This window comes from Zootermopsis nevadensis, unplaced genomic scaffold (genome assembly GCF_977971745.1).
Source record: "Zootermopsis nevadensis isolate Lab colony 2312 unplaced genomic scaffold, Znev_1.0 Znev_ptg000017l, whole genome shotgun sequence".
NCBI lineage: Eukaryota > Metazoa > Arthropoda > Insecta > Blattodea > Termopsidae > Zootermopsis > Zootermopsis nevadensis.
Genome location: NW_028259149.1, coordinates 3,025,642 through 3,046,764, shown reverse-complemented (window position 1 = coordinate 3,046,764; position 21,123 = coordinate 3,025,642). Strand labels below are relative to the sequence as shown.

The 21,123-nt window shown below is 39.4% G+C and overlaps 1 protein-coding gene across 26 annotated transcripts in view; it reads left to right on the top strand.

Annotated features, from left to right (window-relative positions):
• LOC110835423 (uncharacterized) overlaps positions 1-21,123 on the top strand; it is a 310,206-nt gene that overhangs the window by 100,678 nt on the left and 188,405 nt on the right. For all 26 annotated transcript variants that reach the window (XM_087350084.1, XM_087350086.1, XM_087350085.1 and 23 more), the window contains one exon: positions 7,925-7,981. Coding sequence is in view for 22 of the 26 variants with exons in the window: in XM_087350094.1 (XP_087206220.1) it covers positions 7,925-7,981 (57 nt within the window). In the remaining 4 variants the exon portion in view is untranslated. The remainder of the gene's footprint in view (positions 1-7,924; positions 7,982-21,123) is intronic.

Genomic DNA, 21,123 nt, shown 5'->3' with positions numbered 1-21,123 from the left:
GTTGGGTTCCGCAATTAACTTTGCGGTTTCATAAAAGGTGGTGTATTTCTTCACCTAAGCGACTGTCAGCTCTGCTAAAAGTATGTTACTTAAATCTGATTATAAATTAAAAATACGGCACACATTTACATTAGTTTCATTTTAAAAAAAATGTTTGTCAGATAACATAAATAGTTCCACATGCGTTTTTATGGCCAGGTTTAAAAGAGTTTTCGAGAGCCGGGGGGAGGGGGGTCGCGGAAAAGGGAAGCATTTGAAAATAATTCCATTGTAGAAATTTCGTAGAGAAGTTTGGGGGATCTATTTTACTTCTGAAATAAAAAATTGATACCAGTGGTATTGAGGGATCAGTGTTAATAATAAAGTTCCTTGTTAGGTTATACCCTGAATTATCTACTCAGTTTATCGTTCGTATTTTTGCAGGCATGTTGCTGGGTAGGGCTACTTTGTCTTCATACACTTATAAGTCATGTTCTTTGAAAGTACGGCAGAAGCTTATACGCTTTACAAGCATGCATTGCAGCTGGAAGAATTTTCTTATCTGTAGTGTTTAGTGTATTATACGTTTTAACAAGTGCGCTGAGGCTTTTTCCTGTATGTCTAGTCCTTCAGACTAATGCTTCATCCTTTTTCCGCCTGTTTATCAATATTGCTACTATGTCGTGGACTCGGGAATGTAAGTAACTTCATCTTTAAACTTAAACAACTTGAGGCTGTAACTGATGCGGTCCATTACGCACTTGACAGACGTCGTAGTTACAGGAATATTAACTAGACAGTCAACACATTGTGCGTTACTGTAAAGATGGCTGCCATGTGTCTCAAAATCGGCGACAGAAATAGTCTGTTCGAATTCAGGCATCCCCAGTATTTTCATTAACATTTTGAAGTACGTCGTGTTGTTTAATCACTAGGTCAAATTTAATTTGTTTCAATGTGATATTTTTCGGACTGAGTGCTGCCAAGTGCCCTTTTTAATGTCAGGCTGAATCTATAAAATGGCCCTCTTTGAGGTCAGTTCATCTGAACAAAGGATGCTACTGCAATTTTTGGGATTGTGGAAGTGAGAGAAATTAGGTTAAAAGTATATATTTTTAACGCAAGAAGTTCTTTAAGCCATGTAATATAGCTTAACTGAAATTGATAATGGTTTAAGTTGTTAAGTTACATTACGTCAGGTTAGGTATGTCAACTTGGTGTTATTAAAACTGATTTGTTTAAGAGAGATTTGAGGTTCTTACTGCTGTAAGGATGGCGATGATGTTTTTCTACGTTGTGTAGATACCAACGTTTCGGCTAAATTCGCTGTATCCATCTTCAGGGTTAAAGTATATCGTCGTGGATGTGTTTTACGTAGCACTGTCGCTTTTCTGTCTCCTGCTGTGGGGCTTAAAGTTTAAAATATAAAAAATAAACTAGAATTGTACGGTCATTTAGAATAGTGAGAAGGATACGGAAGGATAATATTAAGACGGAACTAATGAAAATGGGTCGTGAGTGAAGGATGCTGGTATAAGCGGCCCAGGATCATGAGGGATGCGATGTGTCGGCCGGCCGAAGTTACTAGTGACTTACGCCACTCTTCCTCTCGCCGGGGCTCCAGTCTGAGGAATGTCTGGACCGCGCCTCTCCTGGGGCGCCCTTCACAATTGCGACGACGTGTATTGACTCAGAAAACAACACAACACGAGCGCCAAGTGCCCACTTACTAGATTAAACATCATCTTAGACCGCCAGTGGTGCTCAGTTGCACAAGTGACACGCATATTCATTGCGTCGTTGCTATGAAAAGTTTGATTTTTGGGGGTGGATAAATTCTTACTGTTCGTAGTTACTTCCACGGCCCCTTATTAATAAGCGTTTCGGAATGCCCTCAATTTGATTACGAAACTAAAGACGCGTGAATTTCACTACTTAAAAATTACATGTTGATAAATTTAAATAAGTAAAGTGGTTAATTAAAGGAGCCACAGTTATTTAGAGGAAATGTTTTCCGTCACCAGGTCACATACCAGCAGTGCAACTCCATTGTCTGTCTACACTCGTGGCTCAAGCCATTAAACTGCTTACTTAAATATCGTGTGATGAGGTCTGCAGTATAAAACCAACGAAGGAGTTCCTACACGTGTAGAAATAATGATCCTTAATTTCATTCCCACATTATTTAAGTAATTTATAGACTACTGCCTTGAGGCAATATTTGTCTTGTTTATGTTCTGTGCGTCTCCTTCCTGTTTCCTAATACGTGAGTCTGTGACTTATTTTCCACATTATTACGTCATACGTTTTTCACTTCCAGGTAACTGATGGTTGATAAATAAGTTGCATTATGCGCTCATACGAATTGGCAGAAGCTACTTACTTTATTTTGCACCAGAATTTTAAAATATCGTTCTTTGGACCAACGTTTCTCAGTTACCTATTTTAATGAATAATTAAGTCCCGGAAACAAACTATCGTGGCTGTAAGCTTATTAAAAATATCTCCGTTCCATGTACGTACCTAACCAACTTCTTAGTACCATAAAGCGGAGTCTTTCTTGAGAAGATCGTCTGTATTTTAGTCGAGATATTCCCCGCCTTTTATGGAAATTGAATATCTGTTGCCTTGTTTTGCAACAGCCCGCCACTGGACTTCAGGGCTTCAGGTGAATCCGGTTTATGGCCTCAAACCCCATTCCTACGTATAAGGTATATTTATTTAGAAGATTACCTGTCAAGAGTTACGGTAAAATCTAAAATAGTAAATACACATAATCGTAAATATTATCCCACAAGGCCCCCAAATCCCTTAATATGTCATTAGAGTGGCAACGATTATAAAAACACAGCGCGAATAGTAATTTGAAAGAAGTAGTCACATTTGTCTATTACGGGGGTTTCCCACTCTTATTCGCTGGCTTACCACTAATTCTAATGTACCACTAACCAAATGCCTTCAGGGAAAACGTATTTACGTTAAAACTATATTTTGATTTTCTTAGTTAGCGTACCACTCAACATTGGCTCGCGTACCACCAGCGGTACGCATACCATAGGTTGAAGAACGCTGATCTATTATATGCACAGATATGATCCTCACCTTTATGTCGGGGTATCCTGTTATTCTTTCCCCCCAGGATTTTAGATTTACAATTTATGCTTTTCTTGTCTCTCCGCGTTAGTCAGTGAGAAATCGCTAAGAACGCATTAGAAAAGTATGTGCTTTCTGACTCTTACTGTTTCGCTGTTGTTATGATTCACCTATATTCGTATTATGTTCTGTATGCATGTAACTCGTTTGTAACAAATGCCTAATAAGTGCTAATTTTACCGGAATGCGTAGAGTAATAAAACTTCTAGGACTGGTCAGAATTTGTGTTGGTGGGAATGCCTTTGCCTCTGGGTTGTTTTATAGCCGATTCGTAATTGTAATAGCTGCACTTGGTCCTCAGGTGGACTCCCTGCAGAGACCAAATAATTTGTTAGCCCAGTGCAGAGACGTATCGAGTGTGAATGGCACTGTGAAGGAAGTAAATCATGAGATGTTTCGCTTCGAGGTGCGGTACACTTCTTTTCTGGGGGTAATGAGGTTTGTTTACGTGGAGATATGAGGCACGTTGCTGCCATATTTCCTCCACTTGTCGACGTGGTGTAATTGGAAATTATGGCGACCATTCTTCACCTCTGCTCGAACCTCGAGGGCGAATCTGCAGGAGACTGCGGCTAGCTGTTATGTTTGGGGAGGTGAGCCTGCGTCATTAAACATTGTTTAAGGTGACCCGATGGTAGGGGGCAGAGTCCCCGCGGGGCATTGTGCGGACAGTTCCGTGTCCTTTTCCTCAATCCCATAACGATGTACAAGGAACTTGCATGCAAAGTTTTAAGGTACAGGGCTGTTTTACTATAAGAAAGTAGGTCTATCTGTAGGAACACTTAGGGTGGATGAAGTAAATGCTTTATTTTTTTTATTAAGATACAGAATATCTAAATCCTTTAGAAATAGCGAGTTTACGTCACTTCGATTCGACGTATGATCATTAAAAATTGAAAATAATTAATGTTGAATTTTAGATCGCATAACGAGACATTTTAAACGCAGTTCCCTATCTAAAGGACCAAATGTTTAGCGTTAAAAAGGTTGATTTTTCTTCCTGTTTTGAATGAGTGATAATTTTCGATCTCTCATTCTGCATAAACAAGACGTTGACTCTGTGACAGCATGCACAGGACGATGAAAAGGTATCTACATAGATGACGTAACATGAAGTTTGAGACGATTACTGTAACTATTAAAGTAATATGCTTAAGGTAACTAAATACGGATGGATGAAATGAGGATGACAGAGAAACGCATTTGACGGTGAATTTCAAAATGAAGAGATCGTTTGGGAGATTTAGATATGGAGTGAAAATAATACTAATATAGATCTTAAGAGTCTTAGATTGTGTGGTATCTACCGACGAGTCTACACGGCGCCAGACCCTAGAAAAATTAACATTATCATCCTAACTGCCGTAAAATCCTCAGATCTTTCAAAGTTAAATCTAAATGAACAAGTTTTCTCTAGAATTGTAAGTCGACATGATAGTTTAAGATTTCGCAACCCTGGGTCACAGGATGGGTCACCCTGAAGGCAAAATCTGAACGTAGTTCACATTTTGAAAATTAAGATTGCTAAAAGATTAATTCTTGTACTAAAAACCGTCTCCTTTCACATTTATTATATTACTATTATTATCATTACACTTTAGTACATAGTATAATTTGTTGTTATTCATTCCACGTATAGAGTGTATATTTATTGCATCTTCGAACAGGCGTTTCTATGCGTTAGGAATGAGATGTGTAATTTATAGGCAAAAGTATTCTTCAAAGGGAATGTCTCGAGGTTTCTCTGTATTACCGCAAATAATGCATATTACGAACATTGGTTACAAAATACGACATCCTCCGGCATTAATCACGTAATTTTGAAATATTAAAATAATAGTCATAACTCTAACTGGTGTTGTATTTAGAAATATACGCATTTCTCTAACAGGTTAGGTTAGGAGCTCAGTATTTATTTGACTTGTTCGTTATTCGTGCTCGAACACACATTCTTCGTTTTAGAGCTCGAACTAGGGTTAGTGTGTTAAAGAAAATGGAAGATCAAATGAAAATACACTTCTTACACGTCAGATTAAATCGCGATACTGCAAGAAATATGGAGGCTGAGTGGTAATCGGCCGTGTATTAAAACAGGCACATGATTAAAGGCTTGACGGGCGAAAAGAGACGTCATTTTACAAGGACACTCCGTACAAGGTGTAGTGTTCATTGGGATAATTTCTTAAATTAAATTTGCCAAGTGTCAAGTATCGGAATAGGGATTAAAGATTTAACATCAGTAATGGAGACACGTATTGTTAAATTAGGACTGAGATGGGTAGGACACACAGCACGCGTGGATGAAATTTAAACATACATAATTTTAGTTGAGAATCTCAAGCTAAGAGACAATGTCAAAGATCTGAGCTAGACAGAAGAGTAATATTTGAATTAATGTTGAACAAATAAGGTGAATTGGATCAAGTATTGTCCATACGGATTCAGCTGAACACTCCTTGGTATATCGGCCAGAGAATCGCGCGAGATTTGAGGTTTACTTGTTGGGAATTTTGATTGTAGTCTTGTAGGTAGTTTAGGAGAAATCTATCGCCACTGCCTTTAGGGTAAAAGTGAATTAAGCTTTGGACGTGGCTGCAGTAAAGCAGACGTTTGTGGTCGATGTACTCTGCTTTACGTGGACTCTTGAACAGATGTGATCGAGGGGCGACACTTGCATTTTTCTTCCGCTATGTACCTCTTGGCTGAGGAGATCAGACTAGTAAAGGACTCGTAAAAGTTAAAATACGGAGCGGTGTGACGGGTGATAGTAGTGGCACGTTGAAAACATTGACGACGATGGCGCATTCTTGTTACTTACGATGCCAGTATTTCTTTACATCAGATGTGGTATTGAAGATGGTTGTCTTAAGATGAGTGCTGTCTTCTGGGTTATTGCGCCGTGTAGTCTGGTAGATTTCCACGCAACATCCCAGAAGACAGCAATCTTCAGACTCACCGCTGTGAAAACCTCAAATCCTACATATTTCGTCTTGTAGTCTGGTAAAAATTGACATACGTTAGGTGCGAAAAACTTGGCAGTTTTCTTTTAACCCCGAAGTATTGAGGTCATTAATGCGTAGTTTTACCATGACAATCCTTACAAACCACACCGTCATGGAATGGTGTCTGGGAACGAAAATATTTGCATACAGTTTTCTGTGATACTGCTTTGGTGTCAACTTGGTTGAAAGAAGAAATATTACCAGTTTCATGTGTCTTGAAACCTGCATTTCTTTTACCCATATCCTTGAACAGCTTCCTGAGCGCCTCGTAACGATAGTTAACACAGGGAAGATTCACATGGATCGTACGTAATAACCTGATTGTATCAGCTAAAGTGATGGACAGCCATCAGGATTTGCTTCATCCTAACAAGTCCGCTTAAACCTGTCGGTGAAATATCGGCTTCGTCTACATTTTGCCAATACGACCGTCTCGGTGGCAAACCTGCTTTGTATCCTACATATCGTCGATTCGATTCACGGAGCAGAGGCTGGATATTGTGACTGATAATCTGAGACATCACAAAAATATCTTTGGCAGGGGTTAATTCCTTACAACACGTTGACCTTTGATTGCATTTGATAATTTTCCTCAGTGCACAAAATCAACGCTTAATATTGAGGTCATATTTCCGGTCCGTTAACATATCAAATCGTCTAACAAATATTTCTTAGTATGAATCCTAAATATTTCTGCATATATCAGCCATATTAAGAGGTCGCACTATATGATGTCAATATTTTTAGTTCCTTTTAGTAACTACTCCATATAATATTACTTGATTGATGACTTATTGTGACGTTAGTTGGATCATGAGTGACATGTGCTTATATCTGGCACAAATCCATTCGTACTGAGTTCATAAACATAGAAAAATGGATTCATTTTACATGTTGGTCTTTAGAGAATTTCACATTCGACTGTAAATAGTAGGAACGTCTTACGGACTTAACAATTCTACACGGGGTCGTCTTAGGCCGTCGTTGTTATAACAGTGATTTGAATTCCTTGGTGAATGATAGTACATTTTATTGTTCTGTTCACGACAATTGATCGAAGGAAACACTAAACCTCCGACTGTGACGTGGATTCCAAGTACCGCAATGCATACATAAGTGATCTTCCGCTATTCAAAGGTAAACATCCCATTCATTGGAGGTAAAATGGGGTCATGTTCGAGCAATTTCAGTTTATCACTTCGAGCAACCATTTCATTTGCATACCGGGTGCACGTACGTGGGGGAATAAATCCAGATAATCACCTTTCATGTTTTTGTCTGTGAAATCAGTTCCACACCACAGTTTACTCGAAATTTTATAGGCAGATTTAGTTATGGAATTTACAGAGACACGTATCAAACACTCACTGGTTCAACGTGTACGTTCTGATGAAAAATTGTGTATCACGAGTTTTTATGAGTCGCCATTTTTCATACTTCGACGTGATCACATGCTTTCGGACTATCAGTGTAAGAAGACACAAGATTATACACACGTAACTGAGACACCTGCAATTGTTGATAAGACTAGGGGCACACTGTTCTTACTTGAAGAACTCTGTCCTGAAGCAGGCGAATCTAGTGCACAGTCTCGCACCATATTACTTTGAGATCAGTTTTTAATATTATCCTTTCATCTGGGCTTTGATATTCATAGCAGTATAAATACTCTAACATTTTCAATTACTTTTGGTTTGTAATTAAATCGCTGCAGTATACTTTGTTAAGTCAGCAGTTATGATATTATCACACGTTGTGCTAAGTACGGTCATATTATTTATTTGTTTCAGGAGTCAGACCTGCGGTACAAGGGATCCAGTGGAGGATTCGAGGAGTACTTCAAGTCTGTAAGTTAAAGATTTCACTCTGACTTAAAAATAACTTGTGAAACATCCCAAAGCGGTCAGTGATTGTGCCCTTAATAAATTAGTGTATGTTTAAACCAACAATTTATTAAAGAGACGAAAGTTCCTTTATTATGAAACATTGAAGCGAGGTGTTGTTTTGGGCTGGCAATGTAACATGCATACGGATACAGTAAGAGAGTTAGTGGAAAGCGGACACTTGAAAGACCATCACGAAGAAGGAAAGATAACTTTGAGATGTGCTTTAAATTTGCTAGTACGTTAATTCTTCTTGAAGTGTTTAAATTATGTAGCAATAAATGGAAAGTTGATATTAAAATATGTATTTACAAGGGATGTGGAAAATAGTGGCCTGTTGTAAGATACAGTCGTGAAGGTATCCTGGAGTGACTTGGAGAAACAACGAAACACTCGTTAGCTAGTGACCTCAGGGCCGAGAATTGAAACCGGGACCTCTAAAATACAAAGCAGGGGTGCCAACCACGCAGTTGTCAAATTTCAGCCTCTCCTGAAAAATATTTGTGACTTTTATCATATGACTAAAGTAAAATATTTAATTTTTTCTTGGTTTTTATACTGTAAATTTAGTTAAAATAAATTAAGCTTTACAAAGCGGAGGGTAAATTGTTTTAAATGAATCATAGGATCATTACTTAAAACACAGCTATCATGAAATTGAACTTGAGATGAACAGTTAAATTCTCTACGGCACCCTAGTGCTAGAAACAACTTTTAAACAACGAGATTCTCTCATTCAGTCACTCAATCAAAGCAACATTGTATTGAACAAATCGAATTTATGCAACATCATGATCCTCTATTAACTTTGGGGTGCATATGAACTGAACCTTAAAATGAAGTCTGGAAGAATCTGATGTATGAAGAGCCCCAAGTGACTGATGGAAGTAACATATCCGAGGGCTTGACCCTTGCCTGTTGTGAGCGAATTTATCTTAAGAATCACAGTTCAAAGTACAAAAGTGACAGGACATACGTGGGCGTTCGCTTCTACATCCCTGCGCAATTTAATGTCGTATATGCTATGTATTATATGTATGCAAAGTATTTGTGTACGCAACACAGCGACTAGCATAGTTCAACGTTGTTTGTCATTTGTCAATGCATTCCCTTCTCCTATCTCTTATGTTGTCCTGTGCATCAGCTTCTGGTAGTAAGATTAGAATTCGTACTGACGAGACATGTGAATAGCTTACTATAAAGTGTTGGAATTTTTTTCCGGGCCGCTTCCTTTCCTTGTCTGTCATGGAGTCGGCTCGCTAAATGAATGGAAACGTGCGGGCTTTGCTGCACGATACGGTACTATTGTGTATTCCCTAGATAAATGGCTCGCAACTTGTCTTGACCAGAAAATTTTTAAAATAAATTGTGAAAGAGACCTCTGTTTGGAGCTAAGCTTCGTGTTAAGATTATTTTTTATTTTAATGTTACTAGAATCTTGCATCCCACGCGTTTTCTAGAGACCAGGATACATTTTAGAAGTATCATGAATTGTAGGACGTGTCGTGCTTCGCTGAGAGTATGATTTTTGTACTTTGAACTGCGAGATCCATGGCCATTTGTTTGTATAGTGTGTGGCATAAATGTAAGGCGCAGGGTTAAGTACTGCACAACAAATCAGCGAATAAATTAGGCTGGAAAAACTCTCTTACCACCTTTAGAGCCCACTTCCCCAAATTTCCAACGCATCTTCATATTTCATCGGCGATGTCCTTCTGCGTTGTGACGCCGTGTAGATTCTTAGGTAGATACCAGCGTTTCGGAGAAACATGTAATCACCGTCTTCGACCCAGAAGATGGAGTCACCATGTTTCTCAGAAATGCAGCGAAAGGCTCCCCATCGTTCAAAGGGTAGACATGGTACTAACGTAGTGGCTCGTTCCGGAGGTACGGGAGTCCGAAGACACTAATGACTCTTTACTTCAGTGGCAAAAATTCAAGTTTCGTGAAGTAGAATTTAAATATTACGGCCCACGACAAAAGAGTACTTAAATATAATGAAATTACCTCATAAATCTGAGTCCTAGCTCTTCAGAGGCAAGTTTGAGTGGGCAGAAATTACCTAGCACAACGACCCAACTTCCAGGACACTAAATCTCTTTCCCTTTAGATGAATTTCTTTAGAGGTTTTAAAAGTTCGCCAAGAATGATACTTAAATGCTTGTTAAGTTACGATAAACGTTCTGTTTATGTGATGTATGCAATAGAACCACCGAAATACACATCTTTTAAAGAGAAAAGCATTTGGTTTTCAAATGTAATAGTCGTAGGAACAGTAAAACGTTGCACGCGCTGTATTTCAAGTTACAATGCGTCAACATAACGAAGTTACCTTACAGGAATTTTATGTGGTTATCTCGCGTCGTAGACGGTACCAATTGAACTTGACTTGGTGAGTGAGATCACAGTTCTTGTTAGCTGCAATCAGGTATACATTTTTGCCCAACTCCGCCCTGCGTCAGGAATAATGAAACAGCTGTCTTCTGCCATAAAGAGTAGCGTATGTTTTTAATCCTATGTTATGGCCAGTTAACTGCTAGGATGTGACGACAATGCATCATCCCATTGTGTGTTAACAAGCGTACGGGATGTGTACCGCAAGGTGTGGTTCTGCGCTGCAGAAGCCCGCGATGAAGTGTTGAAAAGCGGGTTCCCCAGTACCACGTTGAGACAACACAATCATTCAGCGTCTTTTGATGTAGGATGACTGACGAGCTGACGAGTTCAGTCGTCACATGCACATATTTATGTTGCTGAATTATTTAAAGCGCATTGGTAACTACATTTACCACATTCTTTAACACCCAGTAACTCTGAAGTATGCTCTCACTGCATTTATGGCTTCCGTATGATTATCAGATTAAACAGCGATTATTTCCTTCAACATCATTAACAAGTCGATCTTAATCATGGAGAAGTTCCCTGTTCTCTTTGCGGTACGAACTGAATTCTTAAATAATTATTTCGTAACACGCCGAAAACTGGCCTACAACAAAGTTGAAGGTGGAAATGTAAATAAAAGTGTAATCTTGTTTTGGACACCCTTGTTTTACTGACGTATGTGGTCCTTCATGAGGTTCAGTGATTGAAGGAAATTTGCATAGAATGCATTATGAAGCCGTGCGTAATTCAGACTTGAGCGCAGTGCCTCTCATATGCTTTACACACCTCTCTTACATTCTGTCAGTGATAAAAGTTCATTCCTTTGGAACATCTACTAAGTGTCAGCTTCACAAGAATTCTGCTCAGTAGAGGGAGTCGGAGTAGAACGTTCCATGAATTTTTACTGTGTGCTGATAACGAAATGCAGGAGCAGTGTATAAACACCGAGCGATGTCTCATCTACACAGGTTCGAAGCTTTCTGCAGTACTCAGTTCTGCACCGCAATAAGATCGGCGCATGTCCTGGATGAGGAGTCGTGGAGATCCTTTCACCAAAGGACACTTCTGGTTCACACGTCGGTCCAGTGCGGACGTTGCTTCATGTGCAGCCGTTTCGGCACGCTTCCGACATCTTTACGAACGCGGCTGATAAATCGCGCACAACAAGAAACGCTCAGTAATTTCTTGTAGAAATTGTAGGTGTAATTCATCTTTCGTACAGTGCACAAGTCTCTCGTACATTTTACTCTTATTAATTTACATTCGGAACTCGATCAACGGGATCATGTCACATATGTCATTCTTACATACAGAACTAAAGCTACTTTCTGATGGCTAGTGTACAAATACTGATAATCGTTGTTTATGGGTGGATTCAATAAAATCCCATTTACTCTTGGCCGAATCTGTAGTCCAGTGGTATTCAACCTGGGGTACGCGAAGACATCTTAGGGGGTACGTGAAATTTAACAAAAAAATAATTTATGATAAACACTGAATAATCAGTAATGTAATTTATTTTAGATGTAGATTATATACTATGTATAACTTGAATTATACACCAACAACTTTGGGGGTACAAAGTTGAGAAGAAATTATATCTGGGGGTACGCGAACAAAAAAGATTGAATATCACTGTTGTAGTCCACCAAGTTTCCTGTCCAGAGGATACTTGGAGTAAATCGGCCGGATCTTGAAGCTGCTCACGTCCGAGACGCATTTTCCCTATTTCCATATTTTTGCTGTGTTACTCAGGCCTGGACACGGTTTCCCCTTAATAAATTTAGGGGGTCTCGAACCCTGTTCATCTCAGTGGGAAGCCTGTCTGCCAGCAGTAAGAACAACACGTGTATTATTGCTCTTTTCCAGGTACACATGACCTGCCAATTTGTATTGTCACTTTACATTCTGACAAATATGTTGAACTGTTATTCCTGGATTGGGCATCGTGTATTCAAATCTATCAGGTCAAATAGTGACCTCATGTCAGTGTGTGCCCTTTGACCTCCTCCCTCGTCGTCCCATGGGAGCAGTTCAATGCGAGACTCGCGTTACATACAGCAGGGGCCATAAAAACAGCCACGGAGTAACTCGCGTCAATTTGATTCATAAATCAAAACGTCTGAACGATGACAGCTAATTCATCTCTGACAGATTGCAAATAACAAGTAGAATACGTGAGTGACGTCATATGGAGCGTAACAGAAATTCGAAATGTTTACTTCCAAAATGCAAAATAGAATATCGTATTACAACCATATAAGAGCATTTAATGTAAGAAGAATATTATTTTTTCATAATTTTGCGGCTATACGGTTGATACTAAGTGGAAGTGACGTAAGGAGTTAATAAGGTAGGCATGACATAATTGTATTCTACACGAGTTTCATTTGTCTGTACCGAGTTTCCGTCGTTAACCAACACAGACTGATAGTTAAAGTTTTGACGTAAACTTTAGCGGGGTGAGAGGTAGGCTTAACGGGAGAGGGGGTAGTCGTAGTCGCTTGGCGACGTTGGCGTCATGGCGGCGTCTTGCTCTTTAGACGGTTTCCATATTTGAAATCAATTCGATGCGAGAGACAAGGTTATGGTGGAGGTACGACACCCTCAGATGTCACTGAGATTTAATCTCACCGTGTTGAGGCGCAATTCTTGTTAAAACGATTTACAAACTAGTGGTAACTATATCTACCACCTGCTTCAACATTCAGTAATTCTGAGACTTGCCCACAGTGTATTTATTGGTTTAATGTGATATTTCGAGTACGCGATTATTTTCCTAAAATACTCTAACCTGTCGATCTTTCTATTGGTGAAGTGTTGTGTTTTCTATGAGGTACGGACTGTTTTTTTATATATTTGGCCAGTTTTGATGAGCTTCTGTGAACGTCTACCAGACTACACGGCGCTACAACCCAGAAGACGGCCATCCTCATTAATTATAATTGAAAGAAATAAAAAATCAGACCCAAAGAGGTATGAAAATAGGAATGAGCTTTTTTTTGGGGGGGGGGGGTGCTTCGTCATAGTGTATATTTACGCTCTTGTTTTGTGATGTAATGGAAGCATCTTTTCTTTCGGCGTAGGGAGGTCTGATTATCATACAAGAGAAAGTACAGCATTGTGCCTCCACGGGGTCAATATAAGAAACTGGACTTGACATTTGACCCGCAAGTTGCAGTCTGTTCAGGGGTCATGACGATCCACAGCCCGTGTGCCATCAACAGGTACAAGATCATAGCGGTCGGGTCAAAGACCATCAGTCGGATAAGATGCTGAGATCTTGCGCTCTCCTACAAAGTGCTTTGCTTACGAGTCTGCGTTATAGTTACTCAGTATAATGGCTTAAAGTTACTCCCTTTTTCGATCCACTTATAGAAGACGGTGTGCTAATAACGATCGTCTCGTCTGTTTAAAATACACCCTTTCTGAACCGGTGATACGAGGGCTAGAAGGGGTTACTTGTAGTCTTATCAAGGGGTACATGTATGTCATGTGTTATTGAACGTTTTGGAAGTGCCCAGCGAAGGTTCCCATGCGAAGCCCGTTTGTCCTGGTAAAAATATGTTGTAGTGAAGTCGAACCGTTGGGCGTTGTCAATTTTTTTTTGTTGCGAGGACGCAGCGGGGGTTTAAATTATTTTTAATTTATCAATCCCAGGTTTTAGAGATCAGGGTGTGCATTGTAGTCGGGTGTATTTTTGACAAAATACGTCCGGAGTTTTGGATGAGAGACATGTAGTGCATCGTGAGATTTAGGTAAAAATTCTGCCTCTGCTGGAGGAAAACCACGAAAAAAAAATTGAATATGTTGAACGGTCTCAAGACCTTCCGGAGGGATACTGACTGAATGCAGCCGACATTTCGACATTTAAGTACGGGAATCCTAACCGCGATCCCCTGAGTGTGATTTTGCTTGACTTTTACTTCCGACATTGCCCGTTGAATTTAAACTACGTTTTACGGGTTAAGCCGCGTTTTGGAGTTCATTATTGATTTCGCATAGTTTACCCGCGTCCTGGACTTATGCACAGAACCACTGAATATCTCAGTATACAGTTTCACATAAGTTAAGATGATACATTTGCCAGTCGTTTTAGATTTAATTATGCGTAGATAATGTTCAGTTTGAAACATCGCGACGTACGAAGTACTTTAAACCTTATAATTATATGAAAATATTTTAAAATTTATGTTACCTCTCTCCTCGAATGAACTTCATGACCTTAACGGTTCAAGTCGCTGTCCAGGCAAAGGTAATATTTTCTAGTACATGTGTCGTATAATATATTATGGAGAATAAAAAATGGGATTCATTTACCGGATAAAAACATAAACGAAAGTTGGAATTAGTTATATAACGTAATTACAATTTCCGTATTTAATAACACGTGTACACGTGTAGGATTCTGAAGGACGAATTCTGATCCTTCGGAACGCTGTATATATATCCCGTCCTTATTTTCTTTTTTCGTCTTTTTTGTTTCTTTTCTCCTTTTCTTCTTTTCTTCTTTTCTTTTCGCATATGTATGGAGTTTTATCCTTAACAGTCTGAGCACAAACACCTGAAGTAATGGCGCGTAAAGTCTTCTCGGACGATCAGCTATGTGAGAATGGAGTTATGATCAAACGTTTCGGAGACTGTCTGTGCTGCCATCATCAGGGTGTGTTGATGGAGACAGCGCTTGCGTGATATTACCTCTGCTCCCGTATACATTCGTTGCGTTTTACGCAGTAATAACTTATAATCCCGTTGAAAACTCGTGTTTCTCTCGGTTTGAATGCAATTCGCTGGCCTGTAGTTACGTGTCTTGCAGCAGGCTTGCCACGCCTCGTTCTTTGATGCTGTGCCGTGGATTTGGAGTGCGGGTAGCGTGTGAAAATTGTTACTGTAAGGAACTCCACTAGAGCGCAGTAGTGAAAGAAAGGTTATTCACTTGGAAGCAAATGTGTGCCTCATGGCAAGGCGAAATTATGAAATCAGTTACGACTTATCTCGCAGGAAGTGCTGGATCCGATATCTTTCATATTGTTTTTTTTTCCCCTGAAGCGCCACAAGGATCATGGTTTTGTGCGAGTATAAACAGGTAATCCCTGTAATTTTATACACCGTGTAGAAACCTATTCATCAGGACATAAGTTCATTTTCCAGCGTCACAGTCTTTTTGTTCTTGTTACATAAGTTCATGTGATCTGTACTTAGTCTTTGGTTTATGAGAAATGAAAACGTGGTTCGTAATGCATCCTGATTCTTTACGGGAACCGAAAACATGCAGTAACCCGGGAAAAGCAATCAACTGGTAAGCCTAGTCTACAGAGAAAATTTCGTAACCTGTATATTCAGTCTTGTCACTAAAGCGCAGGACAAAACTGCGCAGAAGTGACTGAAGAAGTACATGGGAACGACTCTTAATTATGGAAATATTTCCTATTCGCGACCTGTAAGCTAACAAAAACACAATTTCGATTGATTTTAAATTTGTGTTAAGGCCAGTTTCGGCTTTAAAGAGTTACTGATAGTTTTACATTACTTTGTGTACGTAATTGTTGGTAGTTAGTATTTATTTGATTAATGAGTATTATGTGTATAATGTGTATACCAAGTCAGCAAATGCGTACTTGCAGTCGCTGTTCGTCAACTCGACCCTGGTTGTCCCATCAAAGTTACTTGATCAATTGAAATTTTGATCGTCCCTATATTTCTCGAACAAAGTAGTGTCATAAGATGCATATGAAGTTGCCAACTAACACGGGCTCTTCGCGTTGTGGAGTGTGTAACGCATTAAATTTGTCTGTTGGATCATTCTTTTAAATCACCTTTCCAAACCGCGGGGAAAATCGAATCTGGTCGAGGGTCGCAGGGTCAAACGTTGATGAATGTTGTGTTGCTTAAGCAGTGTTTCTTCCCAGCAGATACCATGTGACCACGTCATCATGTGTGGATCAGATGTCCACACCGATCCTCACTGTATCACACACAAGAGAAACATGAAATATATACAAAACTTTTGATCGAAATATCTCAGAGATATTAGCGTTAATGAAAGACATTAATAACTAACTATCCAGGCATTAATTATATGGCACCAAAGCTCACCATTAGGCACGATCAAGTAGTTAACATTGTTTAAGAAAATACTCAAAATTTACACTGAGAATAATATGAAAGCTCTGTGTGAGGAAACACAGAGTTACTGAATGATAAACCAGTTGGTATATATAGCTACTGCTATTACTTAACGGGCTAAGATACATTGTCATATGTGAAGTATGACAGCTAAGGTAATTTCTGTGATATCTACAGAGAAATTTGAACGTTTTGTTCCGCGGGGAGACATAAGTGTCCTGTGGATATCATCATTGAATTCAGGACTAAAAAAATCTATAAGTTAATTTGCATCAAAATAGAATGGAATTTTCTGCCTTACATGGACGAGACTTTGCACTGCTAATAGTACCGTTTATATATTTTACCCACGACCTGGTAAAGCCGTCTTATGGTGAAGGGGAAGACGGCGAACATGTTACTTTTACTTAATTATCTTCCTTGAAAATGTGTCGAATCGGTTTGTTAAACCTAATATTTGTTTATGATTCATCCAGTATTTGTGTTCATGTGTGGTTCTATTGCTGTGGAGATCTCATTTCCTATACAATTAAAATAAAAGTTTAAGATTTGATTTGTAACTTTTATGTACTGACTGTTCAATTTAGAAATCGTCTCTCTTGGGTCGAATGTTTTAAACTGTATTCTGTTTATTCCCATGAACCCAGATCATATTACTTAATAACCAAACACTAGCGCTTGGCGGTGAGTCGTGCAGTTCCCGCCGGGAGCCCGCAGGTGACAGTTGCGTGTAACTGTGTCAGCGAACGCGGTGCTAGTAACGTCCACCTGTCGAAAGCTACCACAGTAGCTTCATCATTTTGTTCCTCGTCGGTTATTTTCAAGAGTCTGAGATGACAAGTCTTTACATATTATATTCGTTCTGACCTCAAAATACGTAGCAGGTGTAGGCCATTCTGATAAAACTTCACAATGCCCGAACACTTTCTACTTTAAGGCTGTCACATAGCAATCTGCTTCCCACTTGTAGCTTTCTATAAAGAATTTCGCGCCTCTGACTGCGTGCTATTAGTTATGTCTCCAGCTCCCACGTACTGAGACGAGAAAATTTAGGTATTATGTCCGGTGAATGTACTTGGAGACTCTTTTATCATAGTTTAGTGCATATGCTTTCTCATCTTTGTATGTGTTACATCAGATAGTAGCAGCAATGCATACTGATCAATAGAAATCATTCTCTGAGATCATCACCTCGAAACTGATGACTTGCTGTTTATACACGTATACGACCTCATATTCAAGATGATTTCTTCAATGCCTGCTTAAAATCGCTTTCTCAACTTCGTGGGTTACACATACGTCATTCAATGTCAGGACGACTAAGGAACGAGACCGTTCTTCAGTAATTTCAATATATTTGTTTTATTCTTGGTGTAGTTACACCACGAATCATCTAAATGATGTTTAAAAATGTAATTCCTACCTCAAAATACAACGCGGCTCCATTGCAAATAGAAGTTAGAAAGAAGTTATTTTAAAAAGTAAACTGCTTCATATTCTGATAATCATACGTAATCCTATCACATTCGCCAGTAAGTAGTTTCTGAGTTGAAACAGTGTCGTTAAATTAGCTATGATAAGTGTTGGGAGTAAGTAACAGAAGTTATGCTTGTGGGTGTGAAATATAAATTTCATTCCTTACTTCAGATGATAGTTTGTATGAAAAGCTTTACTGCCAAAGAATCACTCTGCATCTTAGACCATTCGTTTTAATATGATTTAATCTGCTGTATATGTAATATATAAGCCGTAGATGAGCTGGTTTTAAGACGCTCTGGCGTGTAATAAATATAGTCCATTGTGAATTAGCCACTCGTGTTTATATATTAAAAAAAATACATATATAGCGTTGTGCAAAAGCGATTTAAGACCATTTTAGTATTTAATCATGTCCGCTCCTTGCTTTTAATAAGCTTATATGTTCCTGAGAAACTAATTTTAATAAGAGGTTTACAACTTACAAGTCGACAGTTGAGTACGGCCTGCGACAATTTTAATCAGTCGTTGGGTTGCTACTAGAAGCATTGAGATGATCGTCGATATTTTTCACCTGAACGATAATACGAGGTGCGATCGAAAGGTTTCAAGACTGCGCCTATAAAAACCCGTACACTTATCTCAGGTATTAAATTCATCCATCACCCTCGAAGTAGTTCCCCTGGGAGTGAACACAACGATCCCAGCGCCGCTGCCAAGCCTGGAAGCATCCCTGGAAATCTTTCTTTGTCAGCCTGTCAAGCACCATCTGCGATTCTGCCTGAATCTCTTCTATCGTCTCAAATCTCCTTCCCTTTAGCTGAATTTTCATCTTTGGGAAGAGGAAGAAGTCACACGGAGCTTAGAAAGGAAGTTGGGGTCGGTTCTTGCAAGATCTTTGAGCTCCTGACAAACGAGAAGTCGATTCTGCTTCTGGTCCTCAGACAGGAGCCTTGGCACAAACTTGGCTGCGATGCGTCGCATGTGGAGTTCTTCCTTTAGAATCAGCTGACAGGTCCCATAGCCTATCCCAACAATGCCGCACAAGTCGTTGATGGTACGACGTCGATCTTCGTGAATGGCCTGCCGAATCTTCTTAACATTTTCGGGCGTTGTGCTCGAAGATGGTCGTCCAGAACGCTCGTCATCATCGACAGAGGTTCGGCCATTTTTAAAACGTGAATGCCACACAAAAGTTTGTGCACGACCCATTGCGGACTCCCCAAATGCTTGCTTTAGCATTTCATAGGTTTCCGTAGCCGTTTTGGCGAGTCTTTGGCAAAATTTGATGCACACGCCATTACGAAATCGCAGGAGGGTCGGTGTAATGCACTACCAAAACGCCCGTAACTAAGAAACAAATGCTAATTCGATGATGCCGGCTGGCACACTGATTCACTATGAATGTAGGCCGCACCCCCTAGCGGCAGAAGCTCGTACTACATCCGGTTCGCCCTCTATTGACACAGTCTTGAAACTTTCCGATCGCACCTCGTATTAATGCCGTTCTTAAATGATTATTCTGCGAGTGTTCGAATTGGATTTAACTGGCTCAGGATGGCATCTAGTTACGAGACCTTAAACCTCTTGAATTTCACAAGCCGAATAATGTTTTTCGCAGCTGAGCAGCTATCAGTTTCTCGGGAAAGACTTTACTCTATGGAGTTATTTATTTTTTGTATGTAAAATCGAGTCGTTATTTGCGTTAAATTTGTTTTGTTTGATTTAACAACGCTGATATTAACTTACATTATTTAGCGTCTTATAATAGACTGACTAATAAATAATGAATTAGAAAGGATAGTGAAGGAAACGGTTGTGGCCTGAAAAAGGTGCTACCCTGTCATTTGTCTGGGGAGACTGAGGAAAATTACGAAAAGACTGTCAGGATAGCCGGACTGTAGGCCGTAAATTTTAACCCAGGACATCCAGAATAAGAAGAAGGAATGTTAAGAACTCAAAGTTTGGTTTTATTTAAAATGAATTTGAAGGGACTTAGAAGGAGACGGTTGTATGTCAAATAATACTTCTGAGGAAAGCGAGGACAACCAATGGAAAGAAACCTCTGTAGACTGAGTCTACCAACAACTCCGCATGAATTCTTTCATTTTGCATTGGCCATTTGCGGTTTAAGTTGGACATGATAGAAGGCGGGTGTGTCTGGCGTACCACAGACTCACGACGTAATGACTCGGACATGTTTAACCTCCCACTTTTGTACTCAGTTAGTCCAGAAACGAAGACCTTTACTCGCAGATATTTTGCGACTATTAATTATTGTTAAAACTCACTCGCGAGAAACACATGGCAGTAAAACCCGTTACTGCATTGCCGTGTTTACAGAAATCCATCTCTGGACTCCGCCCATATCTAATTGAATCCATTCCACACGCTCACATCCTGTTTCTTTAACGTCCATTTTAATTTTAACTTCTTATCTACGCCTTCGTCTCGTAAGCAATTTCTTCCCTTTAGAGCTTTCGACCATCCTGCTAAATACATTTCGCCATTCGTGCCACGTGTATTACCAATCTTATTACTGATTTAATTATCCTTACTAAATAAAGTCTTAACTTTACGATTAACTTTATTACTTTGTTTTCCTCATGATATATATTCCTAAGGCTTTTATTCCCAAAATACACTTCATAAACCTTTTTTCTCTTGGGTACACTGAATTTAAAATGAAATTTCAGCCTTTATTAAGCTTATGTATGCGTAACTGTACTTCGTATATCGGCACAAATTGTAAGGAAGTTCTTTGCTGTTATGTTAATTACGAAGTGTGAAGTGTGAAGCCTATTACAGCAAGTGATATTATTATGGGCTGCAACGTGATTGCATGGTGTCATTAAATTTCTTTACTCCAAGAAAACTTCAGTCTGGCGATGTGATCCGAGTAAGTTCGATTAAGTGTCAGGGGGCGAAAGAACACATCAGAATTCGCCGCTAAAGTTACCGATCACGTGACGAGTAGAATTTAGCCATAAATTGAAAGTCATTGTTCTGCTGCAGTTCACTTGTTTCGGCTGTGCATATTGTTATGACGGATCATAGTACGAATATGTTAAAGGTCGGCAAGCGGAATTTTCTCACGTTTTATACTCATTAAGCACTTGCCG